The 15,524-nt window shown below is 45.2% G+C and overlaps 2 protein-coding genes across 2 annotated transcripts in view; one reads left to right on the top strand and one right to left on the bottom strand.

Moving 5' to 3' along the window:
* Positions 1–15,524, top strand: part of epas1b (endothelial PAS domain protein 1b) — a 43,586-nt gene that overhangs the window by 26,692 nt on the left and 1,370 nt on the right. Inside the window, exons 6-16 of the mRNA XM_076742483.1 lie at positions 355–557; positions 4,944–5,050; positions 7,012–7,159; positions 7,325–7,533; positions 7,852–8,090; positions 8,444–8,557; positions 8,858–9,381; positions 9,853–9,949; positions 10,220–10,313; positions 10,403–10,582; positions 10,767–15,524. The exon at positions 10,767–15,524 is cut by the window's right edge and continues 1,370 nt beyond it. Coding sequence (XP_076598598.1) covers positions 355–557; positions 4,944–5,050; positions 7,012–7,159; positions 7,325–7,533; positions 7,852–8,090; positions 8,444–8,557; positions 8,858–9,381; positions 9,853–9,949; positions 10,220–10,313; positions 10,403–10,582; positions 10,767–10,918 — 2,067 coding nt within the window. The 3' untranslated portion in view covers positions 10,919–15,524. The remainder of the gene's footprint in view (positions 1–354; positions 558–4,943; positions 5,051–7,011; positions 7,160–7,324; positions 7,534–7,851; positions 8,091–8,443; positions 8,558–8,857; positions 9,382–9,852; positions 9,950–10,219; positions 10,314–10,402; positions 10,583–10,766) is intronic.
* LOC143327887 (uncharacterized) overlaps positions 7,473–15,524 on the bottom strand; it is a 41,853-nt gene continuing 33,801 nt past the window's right edge. Inside the window, exon 10 of the transcript XR_013077766.1 lies at positions 7,473–7,606. The gene's annotated coding sequence lies outside the window, so the exon portion shown is untranslated. The remainder of the gene's footprint in view (positions 7,607–15,524) is intronic.

The raw sequence follows: 15,524 nt of genomic DNA, 5'->3' as shown, positions 1-15,524 counted from the left end.
AGTGAAGCAAACTGCAGCCTCATTGTCAGACAAAGAGTAACTTGTCCTTCTCAGACTGAGGAAATGTGGTTATCCAGTAATTTACAAGACAAAGAGTACACGAAACTGCTTTCCAGTCCTGTTAATATTATTCCCATTTCAGTAAAACCTCACAGTAAATATAAAATGAAAAGATAAGTTTAGAAGTAGCAAAGAACAAGAAAGTCCTTCACCGTCGAGGTAATTTCACAAAAAGCCAAGATGTCAGGTCAGTATCACCTGTTAGCAACACCACCAGCGCTGCGTCCCATCCTGTGACCTTCAGCTTCATTTCGACACCGCTGGTCACGTGTTTCCTGCCGCTGCTCCCTCCAGGTGCTGCACTGCACCGGACAGCTGAAGATGTACAACAGCTGCCCTCCGAGAGGGCTGTGTGGCTTCAAAGAGCCTCCGCTCACCTGCGCTGTCCTGATGTGCGAACCCATCCCACACCCGTCCAACATCGACACGCCGATGGACAGCAAGACCTTCCTGAGCAGACACAGCATGGACATGAAGTTCACCTACTGCGACGACAGGTAGGCGGAAACACACGCAGGTCGGCTCACCTTAGAGAGCGAAACGCATCAGTGTGAGTTCATGACTGCCTGCGATGCCTTTGAAGAATTATAGAGCGAAGCCTTTAGAAATAATGACAAGGTAAACATTTATTTTTGGTTCTGTGGCAGTTAGAAAGCAAGTTTGATGAGTTTAAGATGAGTCAAGGACTTCGACCGAGCTTAACAAAACTACAGTGTAGTTTTATTTTTACTGACGTTTGACCTCCGTACATGATCATCATATGACCAAAAAAAGAAGAACTGTCTGAATAAATGTCCTCATGCAGCGCACTAACAGCAGTCTCTGAGACAAAATCTGATTTATCTTGGGTTTGTTGTATCTGAAGAATTTTGTGATTACATCATCACATACACATATTGTAAACAACAAATTTATGACTTCACTGGTCCCAAAAACTAGCTGTGCTGGAAGTTTGACAACCATCCATCAAGACGTAACTTCAAAAATCGTTTAATTATGCATCATGTGGGCACAATGTAGATGAAATCACAGAGATTCTAAATACATTTTTTTTTCATTGATTGATCTCTTGAATTTTGTTTTAGATCAATCATTAATTTCTCTGTAAAATGTACAAGAAATGCCAGACGGACGTTAGCACAGCCTGAAATGATGTCTTCAAATGATTTTGTTTTTATAAACAATAGAAAAAAGTACTCAATTCACAGCCCAATGAAACAAAACACATTACATTTTAGAGTGTGAAACCAGAAAATGAACTTAAATTCAACAGAAGAAGAAGAACTGCTCGTGTGTGAAGAACGCTGGTAGAGTTCAGCAGAGCGCCATCTTGTCATGGTGGACGGCTGCCAGTTAAAACACAATCCTTAAAGTGCAGCACGAGCTGCACACACAGGACTTTCTGGCTGATTGCAGCGTGATGACTGAAACAGTTTGACTTGGCAGGGACGTCAGTGGGAAAAGTAAGCCAGAGATGAAACATTAATACTTTAATAAGATGCTGTCACGACATTGTCAGACTGTGGCAAGTGTTCCCGATCGCAGAAACACGTGCAGACAAGCCAGAAAACACACATTCCACCAGTGATTGGTCTGTTTATTACAGAGGAGGTGGACCAAACCCAAACCCTGACGCAAGCTAATCAACTTAACCAGTTTAACATTAACTTCAAACCAGTTTAACACTAACCTTAAACCAGTTTAACATTAACCTCAAACCAGTTTAACACTAACCTTAAACCAGTTTAACATTAACCTCAAACCAGTTTAACTCTAACCTTAAACCAGTTTCACTCTAACCTTAAACCAGTTTCACTCTAACCTTAAACCAGTTTCACTCTAACCTTAAACCAGTTTCACTCTAACCTTAAACCAGTTTCACTCTGACCTTAAACCAGTTTCACTCTGACCTTAAACCAGTTTCACTCTAACCCTAGCCTCAGTCCTGTGTGTGGTTCCAGAGCTGGTTTGGTCTGGAGACACATTTCCAGATCAGGTGATCAGAGGGACGTTACAGAGCGCTGCAGGCAGCAGTGCGTCTATCGATCCTCTCGATCATGAAGGAGACACCACCCCATACAGAGTTTATATTGTATTAATAGTATGTAGTTTAGAGAATATTATAGATGTGAGATGAAACTGACAGAAGGACTGAGAGGAAAAGGGCACAGATCCAGATCAGTCTGCGTCTTCAGCACCACGGACAGCACCGTGGACTCATCAATACAGCGCTCGGTTAAAGTATTGATCTCTCAGATCTGCGGTCGAGGACACTTAAACACACCTCAGACCAGCATCGACCAGCGTATTCACCTAAACACACCTCTGCCCCCGCGCTCTGTGCTGCGAGGGGACGGAGACGATGCACCCACCCTCGAACCGTCCCCTCCCGTCCCCTCCCGTCCCCCTGTGCTTCTGACGAATGTCCAAACGGTTTGTCCCTTTGGACTTTAGCTCCGTTACACACACACACAGCGGCCATCTTGAAGCCAAAGAACCGGTTTATTGGCACCCAAATATTTCTCCCACTGGCACGAACAGGTGATGACGAACACACACACACACACACTCTCACACACACTCTCACACACACACACACACACACACACACACACACACTCTCACACACACACTGATTGGAGTTACACAAGCACATGCTGGCAGACCTGTAATCTTATCAAGTTGCTCATGCAGGACAAAGGTTTCTTTTGGACAACAGTGAATGTGTGTTTGTGTATTGCGCGCACACGTCTGTGCGTGACCTCCTCGCAAACAAGGACCCATTTTCTTTTTCTCCTTTTTGGTGGAATTTAATAGCTCCCCAAATCTTGTCTCCAATTACGCAAATGAGTGTATTGTTGGTGGGTCGCCCTCCTGGCTCAGCGGGGACTTAGACTCATTAGGGAAGGGACAAAAAGTTTCTTCAGCTCATGTCTGGCAGTGTGAGAGGTCGAGCAGAGGAAGGAAAGACAAACAGAGAGAGGGAGCGAGAAGGAGGGAAGAAGAGGAGAAACATCTTAACGAGGAGTTCAGCCTTTTAGGTTTACTGAGGATAAGAGGTTTTTGGTGTGATGGTCACCTTCGAACGGCCCACCTTCAGGTTGTCCACCTGTCGTGTTGTAGGATGTTATAAATACAGTCATCAGGCTCAGATTAGAGAGAAGGCAGCGCGGAGGGAGGAAGGGTCACACTCTGGTATGAGTGTGTGTATTGGGCGAGCAATCATCATCATCATCATCATCATCATCATTATTATAATTTGATGCTGTTTCAGTTGCAGCCTCTTGGATGTGCTTTTGTTTTCTTTCCTTTTTCTCCACACCTCTCTCCTCCTCTTCTTCATGTCTCATGTCTTCCAACCTTTCCTCTCTTTGCTCCCTTCCTCAGCGTCTCCTTTTCACCTCCTCTGTTTTCACCTGATTTTGTCCATTTTGCTTTAAGATGCACCTCCTCTCCCCTCTCTGCTCTCATTCCCTCTGCCCTCCCTCCACTCTGAGGCCTGCATCTGTCAGTGTTATGTAATCTGAGGACAAGAGTATCTCTCTCTCTCTCTCTCTCTCTCTCTCTCTCTCTCTGTCTCTCTCTCTCAAACATGCAGGATGCTGCATCGTTTCATCGATGACAGGAAAAACGGGAAGTGATCAATATTTTTCAAAGATCAAGAAATGCCAAATATTTCAAGGGCAGACAGGCGTTAATGTGCATTGAATTTATCTGTAAATGTGCGCTTCATCCTGTCCATCCTTAGCTTTAAAGTACAATTTAAGTGTGTTAAAAGAACTCGAGAAGTATGAAAAAATACACCAGTATGCCAACGTAGATGTAATCTAATGTTAGATATGAATGTGTTTCAGCATGAGCCAACATGATATATATATATATTTTTTTATTTGCCTTGTTCAAATGACGTCAGTGTTGTGGGAAGAATAAAAACACGCCCGTGATTCAATGTAGGAAACTGTTCAGCATCCCAAAATTCACAATTAGAAAATGAGCATATTGAACAGGAAGTTAAATTTGATCACTGTGTTCCAGAGATAAACACCAGTTGGAGCGTAATGTGATGACGGTCCTTTAAAAAAAGATAGGAGTGAGACGTCTCTGCTGCAACACAGAAAACTGGTGTTTGCAGTCACAGATTTCTAAGTTTGGAATAAAAGTTGCACTGAGACCGAACAGAAGCGTCTGCGCTCGTCGTCCCACTTTTCCCTCTCTGGTCTCCTCGTGCTCATGAAGCCTCGTGTTCAGGGGTCACTTCCTGTTGTTGGTGGTTGATTCGGTTCTCACAGGACAGTTTGCTGCTGAGACAGTGAATAAAGCAGCCGGAGCGTGTTTGGTGTTCACACTGCCTAAAACTATGTCAGTGTCTAGCATCTACAGCTAAGAAGTAACTGCATGTCTCTTTTTTGGTAATCAGATTACTGTAATCCTGTAATTTACCCCCAAAACCTGTATATTGAGGCATTTAGAGGGAAGTGAGAATTGGAGGGAAATAAAAAGAAAAGGGGGATTTTAAAGTGAGGTAATTCAAAGCCAGAAACAAAATCCTCATTAACAAAGTGAACAAAGTGATGAGAGAGATTAGCTGTTCCCAGAAGCCCCGGCGGCCAGCGCAGACAGAGAATGTGAACGATTCTTATTGTTGGACGCCGGCTCACCTCTCCGCTTGATTTCCAAATCATCTGTGAGGCCTTTTGAAGTGACGGAGTTCAGGACGGAGAGCAGGATTTGTCTTTTGGACATTGCGTGTAAGAAGTTGAATCAAATCCGGTGCATTATTAAATGTGTGTGTGTGTGTGTGTGTGTGCGTGTGTGTGTGTGTGTGTGTGTGTGTGTGTGTGTGTGTGTGTGTGTGTGTGTGTGTGTGTGTGTGTGCATTACAGGGTAACACAGCTGATGGGTTACACACCTGAGGATCTGCTGGGTCGTTCGGTCTACGACTTCTACCACGCCCTGGACTATGACAGCGTCACCAAGAGCCACCAAAACTGTAAGCACATTCAGAGCCGCCATGAGGCGTTCAGGGCCTCACGTTTTATTGGTCCTCACATAGTGAACATGTTTCCATCAGTCACATGAGCTAAAACATATTTGCCTTCGTCAGATTTCACATGAAGCTGGTAACAAAAAAAAGATTAGTAGCTTTTCCCACAGAAACATTACAGGAGGACAGACCAGTTCACAGCAAAGCCGCTGAAAAATCACCCAAAAATCCCCCCACTGCTCCGACAGCAAGCTAATAGAACAGCCTGACTATGCTAGTTGTGTGATAAGATATGTGAGCTTAGTACATCACTACACGTTAGCAATCACCACAGTCCTACAACAAAGGACAACAAAATGTTTATTTTTGTCCCTGTGTAGTAATACTGTGTGTGTGTGTGTGTGTGTGTGTGTGTGTGTGTGTGTGTGTGTGTGTGTGTGTGTGTGTGTGTGTACGTGTACGTGTGTGTGTGTGTGTGTGTGTGTACGGAGCAGGGCTGTGGTATTAAGATGTCTTGTCTTTATTACATTAAGCACAGCCACTGATGGCCTGATGAGGTTTGCTCATCTGCTGCCACAAACACAGTGGACAGGAGACCAGGTGGCCTCTATTACTGCCTAATGACCGTGTGTGTGTATACGTGTGTGTGTGTGTGCGCGTGTGTGTTAACAAGGCTCTGAAGTGTCATGGCTTTTCTCTCCACTGACAGAACGATATCATTAGAAGCTCTGGACAGCAGTGAAAATGGTCATTTAGTTCCTTAAAACCACTCTGCAACATAATGGTAGTGTGTGTCTGTGTGTAATCTGTGTGTGTGTGCGTGGATGTGTGTGTGCACACACCGCAAAAAACATGTTACCTGCAGCATTGCTCTGTTTGTTCTGAACTACAAACAGCCACACGGGAACTTTAAGTGTGTGACTGATGAATGTTACACAGGATCAGGACTCACACTCGATGCCAGCGTTTAGGATGATTGTCCGCGCTGCAGATTGTGTCAGTGCACATTGATTTAGTGTTGATATTTGTTTTAGACCACGTCTTGTCAGTTTTGGCCTTTAAAGCTTAATTTTCATAAAGTGAGAAATAACTTATGAGTGTTGGTGTCTCGAAACAAGATGAAGGAACTGACTTGAAAATAACATTTTAGGATTGTGTGTTTTGCGTGCAGATGCTCTTTCTGGACTCTTAGATGGCTAAAATCTGCTGAGATAAAGGGCTCTCTATCTATGTCACACACACACACACACACACACACACACAGACCACCGGCTCTCATGGCCAACGTGACCAGCCTGTCGATTAGCACATGCTAACAGCGTTCTCTGCTACATGTAATATTGCGGTGAGGCATGAGCATCCTCCAGACACTCACACTCACACACACACACACACACACACACACACACACACACACACACTCGCACAAGCACGCACACACACACACACACACACACACACACACACACAGTTACTGGCCTTCTGTACGCTCTCTGACCACAGTCCGGCTCCTTTCCCACGCCAGTGCTGAACTTTGGACTGCAGCCAGCACATCTCCTTCTCAGCTCAAAGTCAAACATCCCACTTTCTCCTGCTGACCCACGTTTGGTTGATTTCACAGCCTCGCACAAAATAAATACATGGATATCTAATGAGTAATAATTGCACATTTATGTAACAATAAAAACAAATGAAGCAGTGCATGCAGCTGGGCTGGGGCTGGCCTCCTCCTGAGAGGAGTGTTCAGCCTGGACTGAATTAACTGCACTGAACAGTAAACTGTGAGAACACCTCAGCATCAGACGATGACGTTCAACTCCCAGAGTTTTTTTTCTGTAACATAAAACCATCATCACCATCCACCTCACTGTGATAATGGACAGGAGGCTCATGTCCATACTTGAGTTGCCTTCAGTCCCAGCTCATAACACATCGCCCTTTCCCCACTTCTCTCTCTCTCTCTGCAGTGTGCACCAAGGGTCAGGCAGTGAGCGGCCAGTATCGAATGCTGGCTAAGAACGGAGGCTTCGTCTGGGTGGAAACCCAGGGAACTGTTATTTATAACAGCCGCAACTCCCAGCCCCAGTGCATCGTGTGCATAAACTACGTCCTCAGGTGAGACTGTCGGCCTGCTGAACAGTTCTGGCAACTGACTTACTGAAAAGCATAAATTGTACATCTAAAAAAAAAACATCTGAGTGACCACATGTCTGAGGGCGATGGACTTTTCTTTGGGCGCAGCCTGTCAGACAAACCTTCCCTGCTCTTCTTCCTCTGCAGTGACATTGAGGAGAAGTCGACGATTTTCTCCTTGGAGCAGACAGAGTCTCTGTTCAAGCCTCGCCACATGAGCAGCTTCTTCACCGCAGGAGGCGCAGGCGTGGTCGGAGAGCCGGGAGACACCCTCTTCACCAAACTCAAGGAGGAGCCGGAAGACCTGGCCCAGCTGGCCCCAACACCTGGAGACACGATCATCGCCCTCGACTTCGGTCTGTGTCCACTTCTGTTACCTTTTGAGGGCATTGGCTGTGGTCGTCGTGTTGTAATGCACAAAAACATGCCCTACAAAAAAAAAGCATTATCACATTTAAACCATGATGACTGTAGTGTTAAATATTTTGAACTTTAGGACTGATTTGCACCAATTGTTTTAGCTGTATTTGCTGATTTAAAGGCAACATAGATCCTGAGAAGGTGAACATTTGTTAGATTTATTAAAATCACATCCATAAAAACTTGTTTGTGTTTCCTTTTCTGCACATCACTTCTGTTCTTCATCCCGTCTCTTTTCTGTCTGTTTCACGCAGGCCGCCCTCAGTTCGAGGAGCCCCAGCAGCCAGCAGGATACTCCCAGGTGTCGGCCGCAGCAATGGCCCCTCCGGGACCTCCAGCCTGGGCCAGCGAGAGCCACAAGCCTGCCCCTCCAGCATCGGGTCAAACCCCGGCTCCGGTTCCAAGGGACATGGCGAACATGGTGGGCACGTTCATCGTGCAGCAGAATCCGCCAGCGGGCAGCGCCACTCCGAGCCTCAGCAGCTGCTCCACGGTGAGGATGAGGAGGGAGGGCCTGAATGTTACACTGAAAGGAGTAATTAGTCTGTGAGCGAAAGAAGGTTGTGTTTGTTTGGTAGTTTGTTCTCTCTGTGCAGTGAGGCCTGGGGGGTTATAGGTCACCAACTGTGGGCAGTGTGTGTGAGAATAACGGGGGTGGACATTTGGAAGGACCGGGCTCGTAGCAGTGAATAGCGCCTTTGTCAAAACTCGTCTCCCGCTCTTTGTGTCCTTCTCTTACATTTTGTCCCTTCTCTGTCATTTTGGTCCTCTTCCTTCATTCATCTCGCCACCATCCATTGAACTCACGTCCTCTGTCTGCCCCCCCCACCCCCACCCCCCCCGCAGCCCAGCAGCCCAGGTGACTACTACAGCTCCGTGGAGAGCGACCTGAAGGTGGAGCTGACTGAGAAGCTGTTTGCTCTGGACACAGAGGGAGGCGACAGTCCTGCAAACACTGAGGTGTGTGTGTGTGTGTGTGTGTGTGTGTGTGTGTGTGTGTGTGTGTGTGTGTGTGTGTGTGTGTTCCTTCATCCCATGATGCACTTGTGTCTGAACCTTTTCCCCTCTGTGTTTGACTCATGAGGCCTCGTTTACTGAATCTGATTGAAAACTTTTCTTGTCTCACCTCCTTTGTGGGGAAAGCTCATTTCAACATGGGCAACATGTTGAAGGACATTTCTGTAGTTGTTGGTCAAAGTAATCACACACAGACCTGAATCTCTCCGGTTTATCAAACCTTGTCATCCTCCACTTTCCCAGAGGGACTTGAGTGACTTAGACCTGGAGACTTTGGCTCCTTACATCCCGATGGATGGCGAGGACTTTCAGCTGAACCCCATCATTGCAGAGTCAGAGCCCCTGGAGGGGGGTCCGGCAGGATCTATGGGCAGCAGCAGCAGCCTGACCCGAAAACACCAGAGCTTCAGCAACATCGCCAGCCTCTTCCAGCCCCTGTCCTCCCCTCCTCAGTCGCAAGGCCACTACCAGCACCAGCCAACTGCCTCCTGGGCTGCAAGTGAGAAGAGAGGCTCCAGCCAGGGGACCATAGACTCCCGTGCAGGGTCATGCATGATGGGGCAGATGCAGAATCCCCCATACCAGGCCCCAGCCAGCACCCCTCTGTCCTCCATGGGTGGCAGGCAGAATCTGCAGTGGCCACCGGACCCTCTGTTAACCTACCAACAACAACAACGAGCCTCCAAGGCCTACCTGATGGACAGTTTGCCAGTGGAGGAGCGTCTGTCCTGCCAACAGAACATGACACAGCTCATGCAGAAACAGAGGTGAAGTGGCAGTGAGCAAAGTCCTGACATTCACATTTCAAACTAAGACAAAAGCAGCAATTAGGCCCGAAAAACACAGACCAAATCGCAGATTTTGATAGTAAAAACCATAGAACAGCTGCATGTGGAGGCTGTCCTGCAGAAGATGTGTTTCTGATGACAAAATGCACTTAAACCACAAAACACAAGTCAGAAAATCAAACAGATTTCACACAGAGTTTTCAGTGATGAAAGAATGAATGATAGCACAATGAAAAATTACAATGCAAACTGAAGAGGAAGCATAAAAGAAGATAATTACTCTGAACCTTGAACTAGAAAAGTCCGATCCAGGAAGTGTCTTGTTGCTAAACTTCCTTTTGGTAAATTCTGGTTTATGTTTATCCTTTCACTTTAAATGTTGTGTGTGTGTGTGTGTGTGTGTGTGTGTGTGTGTGTGTGTGTGTGTGTGTGTGTGTGTGTGTGTCACAGGTCCATTGACAACTTCGTTCAGGCCTACAGAGACATGAGTCCAGCCAGAGTGGCCATGGCCAACAGAATCAAGCGCTCCTTCACTCAGATGACTGTGGTGAGTTCCTCTGATGAACAAACACTGTTTATTAATGTTTGAGGCTTATTCCTGAGAATCATTACAGCATGAACACAGAGCACATTATCAGGTTTGAGACGTCTTAAAATAAGCAGCCAAGTCATGAAACATAATGGATGAAGAGCTACTTGGATCTGACGGTGTTTAAAGATCTTAATCCACTGTTAGACTGAACGGCGTCCACAGCTTTGTGTCGCTGTCTTTCCGTGGACAAACGGCAAATTAAATAATCATGTGACTGCATTTCAGGGTGAAAACAAAGCACCAGAAATCATCTGGAAGAAGATGAGGGAAGACAGTTGTACCGTCATGGATCGCTCGCTCAGCGCGGGATCTCTGACAGGTAGGAGCTCCTCGTGTGTGTGTGTGTGTGTGTGTGTAAAATAAACTATTATCTCTTCTAACTGCCAACCTGTAATCTCGCTGTCTCAGAGTCGGGGATGGGGAGGATGATGCCTGGCAGCAGCATGTCCTCATGTCTCAGCTCTCTGCAGCAACACAGGAAGTCTCAGTATCCAGGACACGGGATAGGTGGCGCAAGTGAGAAGCCCTTTCCCCAAAAGAGCTGCAACTACACACAGTATAACATGCTGTCATCTAACAAGACTGAGGGTGAGCTGGCCTGACTGTAAACACCCCTGTAACACACACACACACACACACACACACACACACACACACACACACTAAAGTCCATTCTCAGACGCTCAAACTCTGCATTATACTACATCTAAAACCACGACAGCGTCACTTCACCTTTTCATACAGCACGCTTCTTTCTTCTCTGGTATTTCAGGCATAGCCAGTCGTCTGCTGGGCCCCTCGATTGAGTCATCATGTCTGCCGGAGTTGACCCGTTACGACTGCGAGGTCAACGTCCCGCTGCAGGGAAACCTGCACCTCCTCCAGGGCTGTGACCTGCTGAGAGCCCTGGACCAGGCCACCTAGAGCCCCAGATTCAAACCCCGCCATGGACCCGGACTTACTCCGAGCCCGGGACTTAAGCCTCTTTACCTTCATACCTCTGGGCCTTCTAAGAGCCCGGAGGCTAAGCTACCTATAGGGAATGGTATTCATAACCACATCCTGCCTTATTTAGCTTGTTTGGCTCAGCCCCACACTCTGTCCCCGTATAGCTCTGTACCTTGACCATCCAAACAAGCTACGATATCAGGGTCAAGCCACTTTACCCTTTTTCCCCAAGCTGTCAGCTCCAATCAGGTGCAGGTTGACAACCAGTGTTGAAAAGCTGTCATGCATTGAGCCACCCAGAGAGAAGACCCACACATTTAAGAAAACATGGGTCACTTGGGGGGACAAAAGGTCAACGCGGGACAATTAACAGAGTAGAAAATTATGCAGCACTCTGTCTGACCTGCGTCAAAAAGTCTTGACACTGGGATTTATCATTGGTCATCAGGCTCAGTGTAAACGTCTCTCACAGCTGGGCTCTGGTTTAGTGACATGGGATTCAAACACACAACCTGCCTTAAAGGCCAGCTCTGCCCAAACATGTACAGCCATACACCCTGCGCAGCAAGGTGGGAAACCCCAGGCAGGCTACATGTGTGGGACCCAAACCTGCAACCTGTGTCTTACCCAGACCTGGTCTGGATCCAGACCTCCACCCTGATATGAACTCTATGCAGCTCAGTTCCTGGCCCTTCCTGCCCTTTATCAGCTAACTCATTTAGCTCATTTAGCTCAGAGGAGAAGATATTATACTACCTGCACATTAACAGAGACACTGTGTTCTTTCACTTCAGAGACAGCCCACCTGCTTAGTTGCAGTCGAGGCCTCCAGCAGCAGTTGGGTATCATGAACAACGATTCTCACAAAGAATGCTCTTTGATTCTGCTTGATTCCTCCGAAAAGTTGACTCTTTAACCCTCTGTGGGTTTAGATTGTGAAGCACCAGAAGGAATAAAACAATAAATTCACAGGAAATAAGCAAAACTAGACACAAGTCTGAAAAAATAAATCTAAATTTGTGTTAAGAACAGTATTTCTTCTCTCTCATCTCTTTTGTCATCTTCAGGCTACTTGTAGGAAGAATGAAGCGTAATCGATGAAAGATTCGGCTCCTGAATCAGATGGTGCTGGTTTCAGACATCCAACTCAAGTAAAAACAAAAACACTCAAAAGAAAAGCTGAGAATCAGGATATGAGGAGGATCAGAATGATACCCAGCTGAGCTGCAGCCTCTTCCACATGCACACACTGACGCACCTCCAGCCGTCGACCTGCCTCTTCTTGCCTGAATCCATCCCACCTGAGTCGCTCTAACGGCGTCACCTGCTCTGTTTAAATAACACAGCTGTGCAGTTCGGTCTGCTCTCACACTACAAAGTGGTTCACAGTAGCGTCGGACCTGTTCGGGTCAGCATTAATGACATGACATTGTTCTTTTGCTTATAAATAGTGTGTCATTGAGACCCTTTAGCTTTTATCAGATCTCCCCACGTTATTTAATCCAAATCGACGGGACACTTTAACATATCAATCCTGCTTTGTTTCTCCTCTCATTTATTTTTGATGTTCTTACTCCACCTCCTATTATTTGTGTCTAGCTCACAGACACACTAATAAACATATATTGCAACATGTACTCTACTGTAAGATGAATTATAAGGTTTTTTCTGTTTTTCTATCTGCTCTTCACGAGTCTGTCTTTGGTTTTTCTAAACATGCTTCTGTCTCTCGTCTCTCTCAGTCAGGTAAGTAGCTCGTGTGACTACAGGGTTTCTTCTTATTGTGCAATTATTTCGTTGAGCTAAAGCTTAGTCAGCAACAAAGCTAGCCTTATTCACCAAACTGAGCGCTTGTACGAAGGATCTGACTTAACACACGCTGTAAGAGCTCGTGATTATACATAGTCGGCTTATGCATGTACATGCAGTACAGAAAACCATAGAAAGCAGTGGTGTGCAAAGACTTTCAGGGTCGAGGATGACGACGAAAAAGCAGCTCCTGTGTGCAAGTTTCATTTGTAGGTTTCATTTTTGCCCTGAAAAGACGCGTTTGAGGCTCTTAAATTGCAGATCAAGCATATTTTTGCTCGATATTTCTGCAGTTTTACATTTTGTTATCTATTGTTTCTGCTGTTCCAGGCACCCATTGGTTTCCATTCATTTCTGTGCAGTAGGAGAAATCAATGAACAGACTTAAAACTTGAGCTGTGTGTTACATCATAGTTTAACATGAATTCTGCATTTTTTTCTTTGCTTTTGGGTCAAAGTTAGATTATCTGTGAATGGTAGCACTTGATGTGAAAAGCCTGCATGCATTAGCTGAATGATCCCGCAGATTAGTTTCAGCATTAATAGTATTATCTGTAAAATGTCAGAAAATAGTGAAAAGACCTGTTGTTATTTCTGAGAGCTCAAGGTCTCGTTTTATCAGCCCCAAACCCAAAGACAGTCAGTTCACTGTCATATATGACAATAAGCACATACGGAAATGTTCATAGCTGAAGCTGTAAATGACTGAGAAATCATGTAATTCATTTTCACACAGCACAGAAATGAATATAAGCCAATGATAAAAATGTATGAATCACAGCAACGTGGTCTGCAGAACGTAAAGAACGTGTGATTTGTACCAAACGGGCTAAAGTCACTGGGATCCTCCTTTAAGCTAACTGGAGGATATTCAGTTGAACTGAAGGGCACTCGGAGGGGTCAAAAAGAGGAGCGGCGGAGTCGCCTCCACCCTCTTTGTACACCACTGCAGAAACCAGATAGTGTAAGAGACAACAGCAACGGCATATCGCTCAGAATATATGTGTGTACATAGCCGCAGCCGCAGCCGCAGCCGCAGTGACTTGAAAGCGGAGTGTATGTGTTATTCTTTAGGATTAGGACAAGGCCAGTTTTTCTTAACGAGACTGAGTGGCTGCCAGCATCACAAAGCTTTGACTAAGAGCAACGTCAGAATTTTGATTTTCAGACTAGAAATATTTCACCCAAACGATGTCGGTAAACAGTAAATGCCTTCAGTGAAAACACGTTCTCAGCTTTTCTCTGTTCTCTCATTTTCTTCATCTTGCTCTGTTTGTTCAGATAATTGTCTTTGTGTGGTGACCACTTTTGAGTATCAATTATAGAGCTTTGTACACATCTACGTTACGTATTTAAAAAGACAAAACTAATGTCGAAGATAGTGTTTTTAGTGTTTATGTGTCCTGGTACTTTGTCTTTATCGACCCTGTAGATGCAGACGGATCAGATCCTCGCTCTGCTGTTTCCTCTCGTGGTGTTTCTGTGTTGTGGCCTTTTTTTTTTCCCAGAGTTTTATCCTTAAATATCCTTAATATCTTGTTTCTAAAATGTCTATGAATCTGTTGGCTGGGCAGTACTGTTTTTGTTCTTGCTTTAAGAAGATAAAACAAAAAAATAGGAGGAAGAAAGTTCAGATTAAAGATGAATATCAGTTTTTAAGTCTCACTTTTCAGATATGTAGCATTTGAATATTGTTAAGAAGGTGAAGTTAATCACAGATTTCCAGTTGCATATATAAAAGCAATGACGCTTCATTGACCATCTATCTGTCATTTTTAGACTTTTATTACAGCTGTTGGATCCACTAACACTATATTTGATGTTCTCTGCTTCATGTTGTGCTGAAATTCTCTTTAAAGTTCATGTTAATCCACAAAATGTGCCTTATCATGACTTCACGGTTGTCTCAACAAACACTGAGTTTGCCCTTCAAGTGCACAGTTTGTGTCCTGCACCCTGTAGACGCCTTCCTGCAGCTCTGGGGGGTTTACTGAATAAAATCCTGACTTGACTTTGTATCTTATCTGAAAGTTAAAAATTTTCTGAAAGAATAGCATAAAACGTCTCTTTGGTTTGCAGCTTTAATTTGTATTTGCATGTTAAATTTAAGCTGACGCCTCATCTGTTAAGGACCAGCGAGCAGAGCGTGACGTTAATGTGAGAATCGACATGAATGCACCGTCACAGTTGGGATGATTTTCATTAAAACCCCTCCTGTAGCCTCCTCTGATGTCTTCATTTAGATACATGACAGAGCAGTCAGAGAACATGCAATAGAAACCTTTTAGATTCAGGTGGAACCCTGTTAGAACCCACTGTAGCTCCCCTGGTGATGACGAGTCAAACTTAAGGTTTTAAGGAAACGGATTCCCCCACTCATCAAACGGCCTGACAGTCTGTTTGCTGATGAAGGGTTTTTAGGTGATTCGAGTGGGCAGTAAAGGTTCTGGGAGGCTCAGTCGTGCCTGACTTTTGTCTTGATAAACAGATGCTCAACATGCTGCAAGGTCACAGTGCAACAGTAACAGTACAACAGCAGATCCTTCCTTCAGCAGTCCGATCCTCTGTGACTTGATCGTATAGATAGCAAAGTTTAAAATGAAAGCTGCTCAGTTTCTGCATGAATGACGTCTCTGGATAGGAGTAGATGTTCACACACAGGAGCCATGGAGGACTGTGTCGATTGTTTTTAACACAGAGGCTTTAAAAGTCAACTTAACAAACTCGTATTTTAATGGTTTGGACCATTGCTGAGACACATGATGAGTGACTG

This window comes from Chaetodon auriga, chromosome 11 (assembly GCF_051107435.1).
Source record: "Chaetodon auriga isolate fChaAug3 chromosome 11, fChaAug3.hap1, whole genome shotgun sequence".
Taxonomy (NCBI): Eukaryota; Metazoa; Chordata; class Actinopteri; order Chaetodontiformes; family Chaetodontidae; genus Chaetodon; species Chaetodon auriga.
This window is presented reverse-complemented; position numbering and strand designations above follow the sequence as displayed.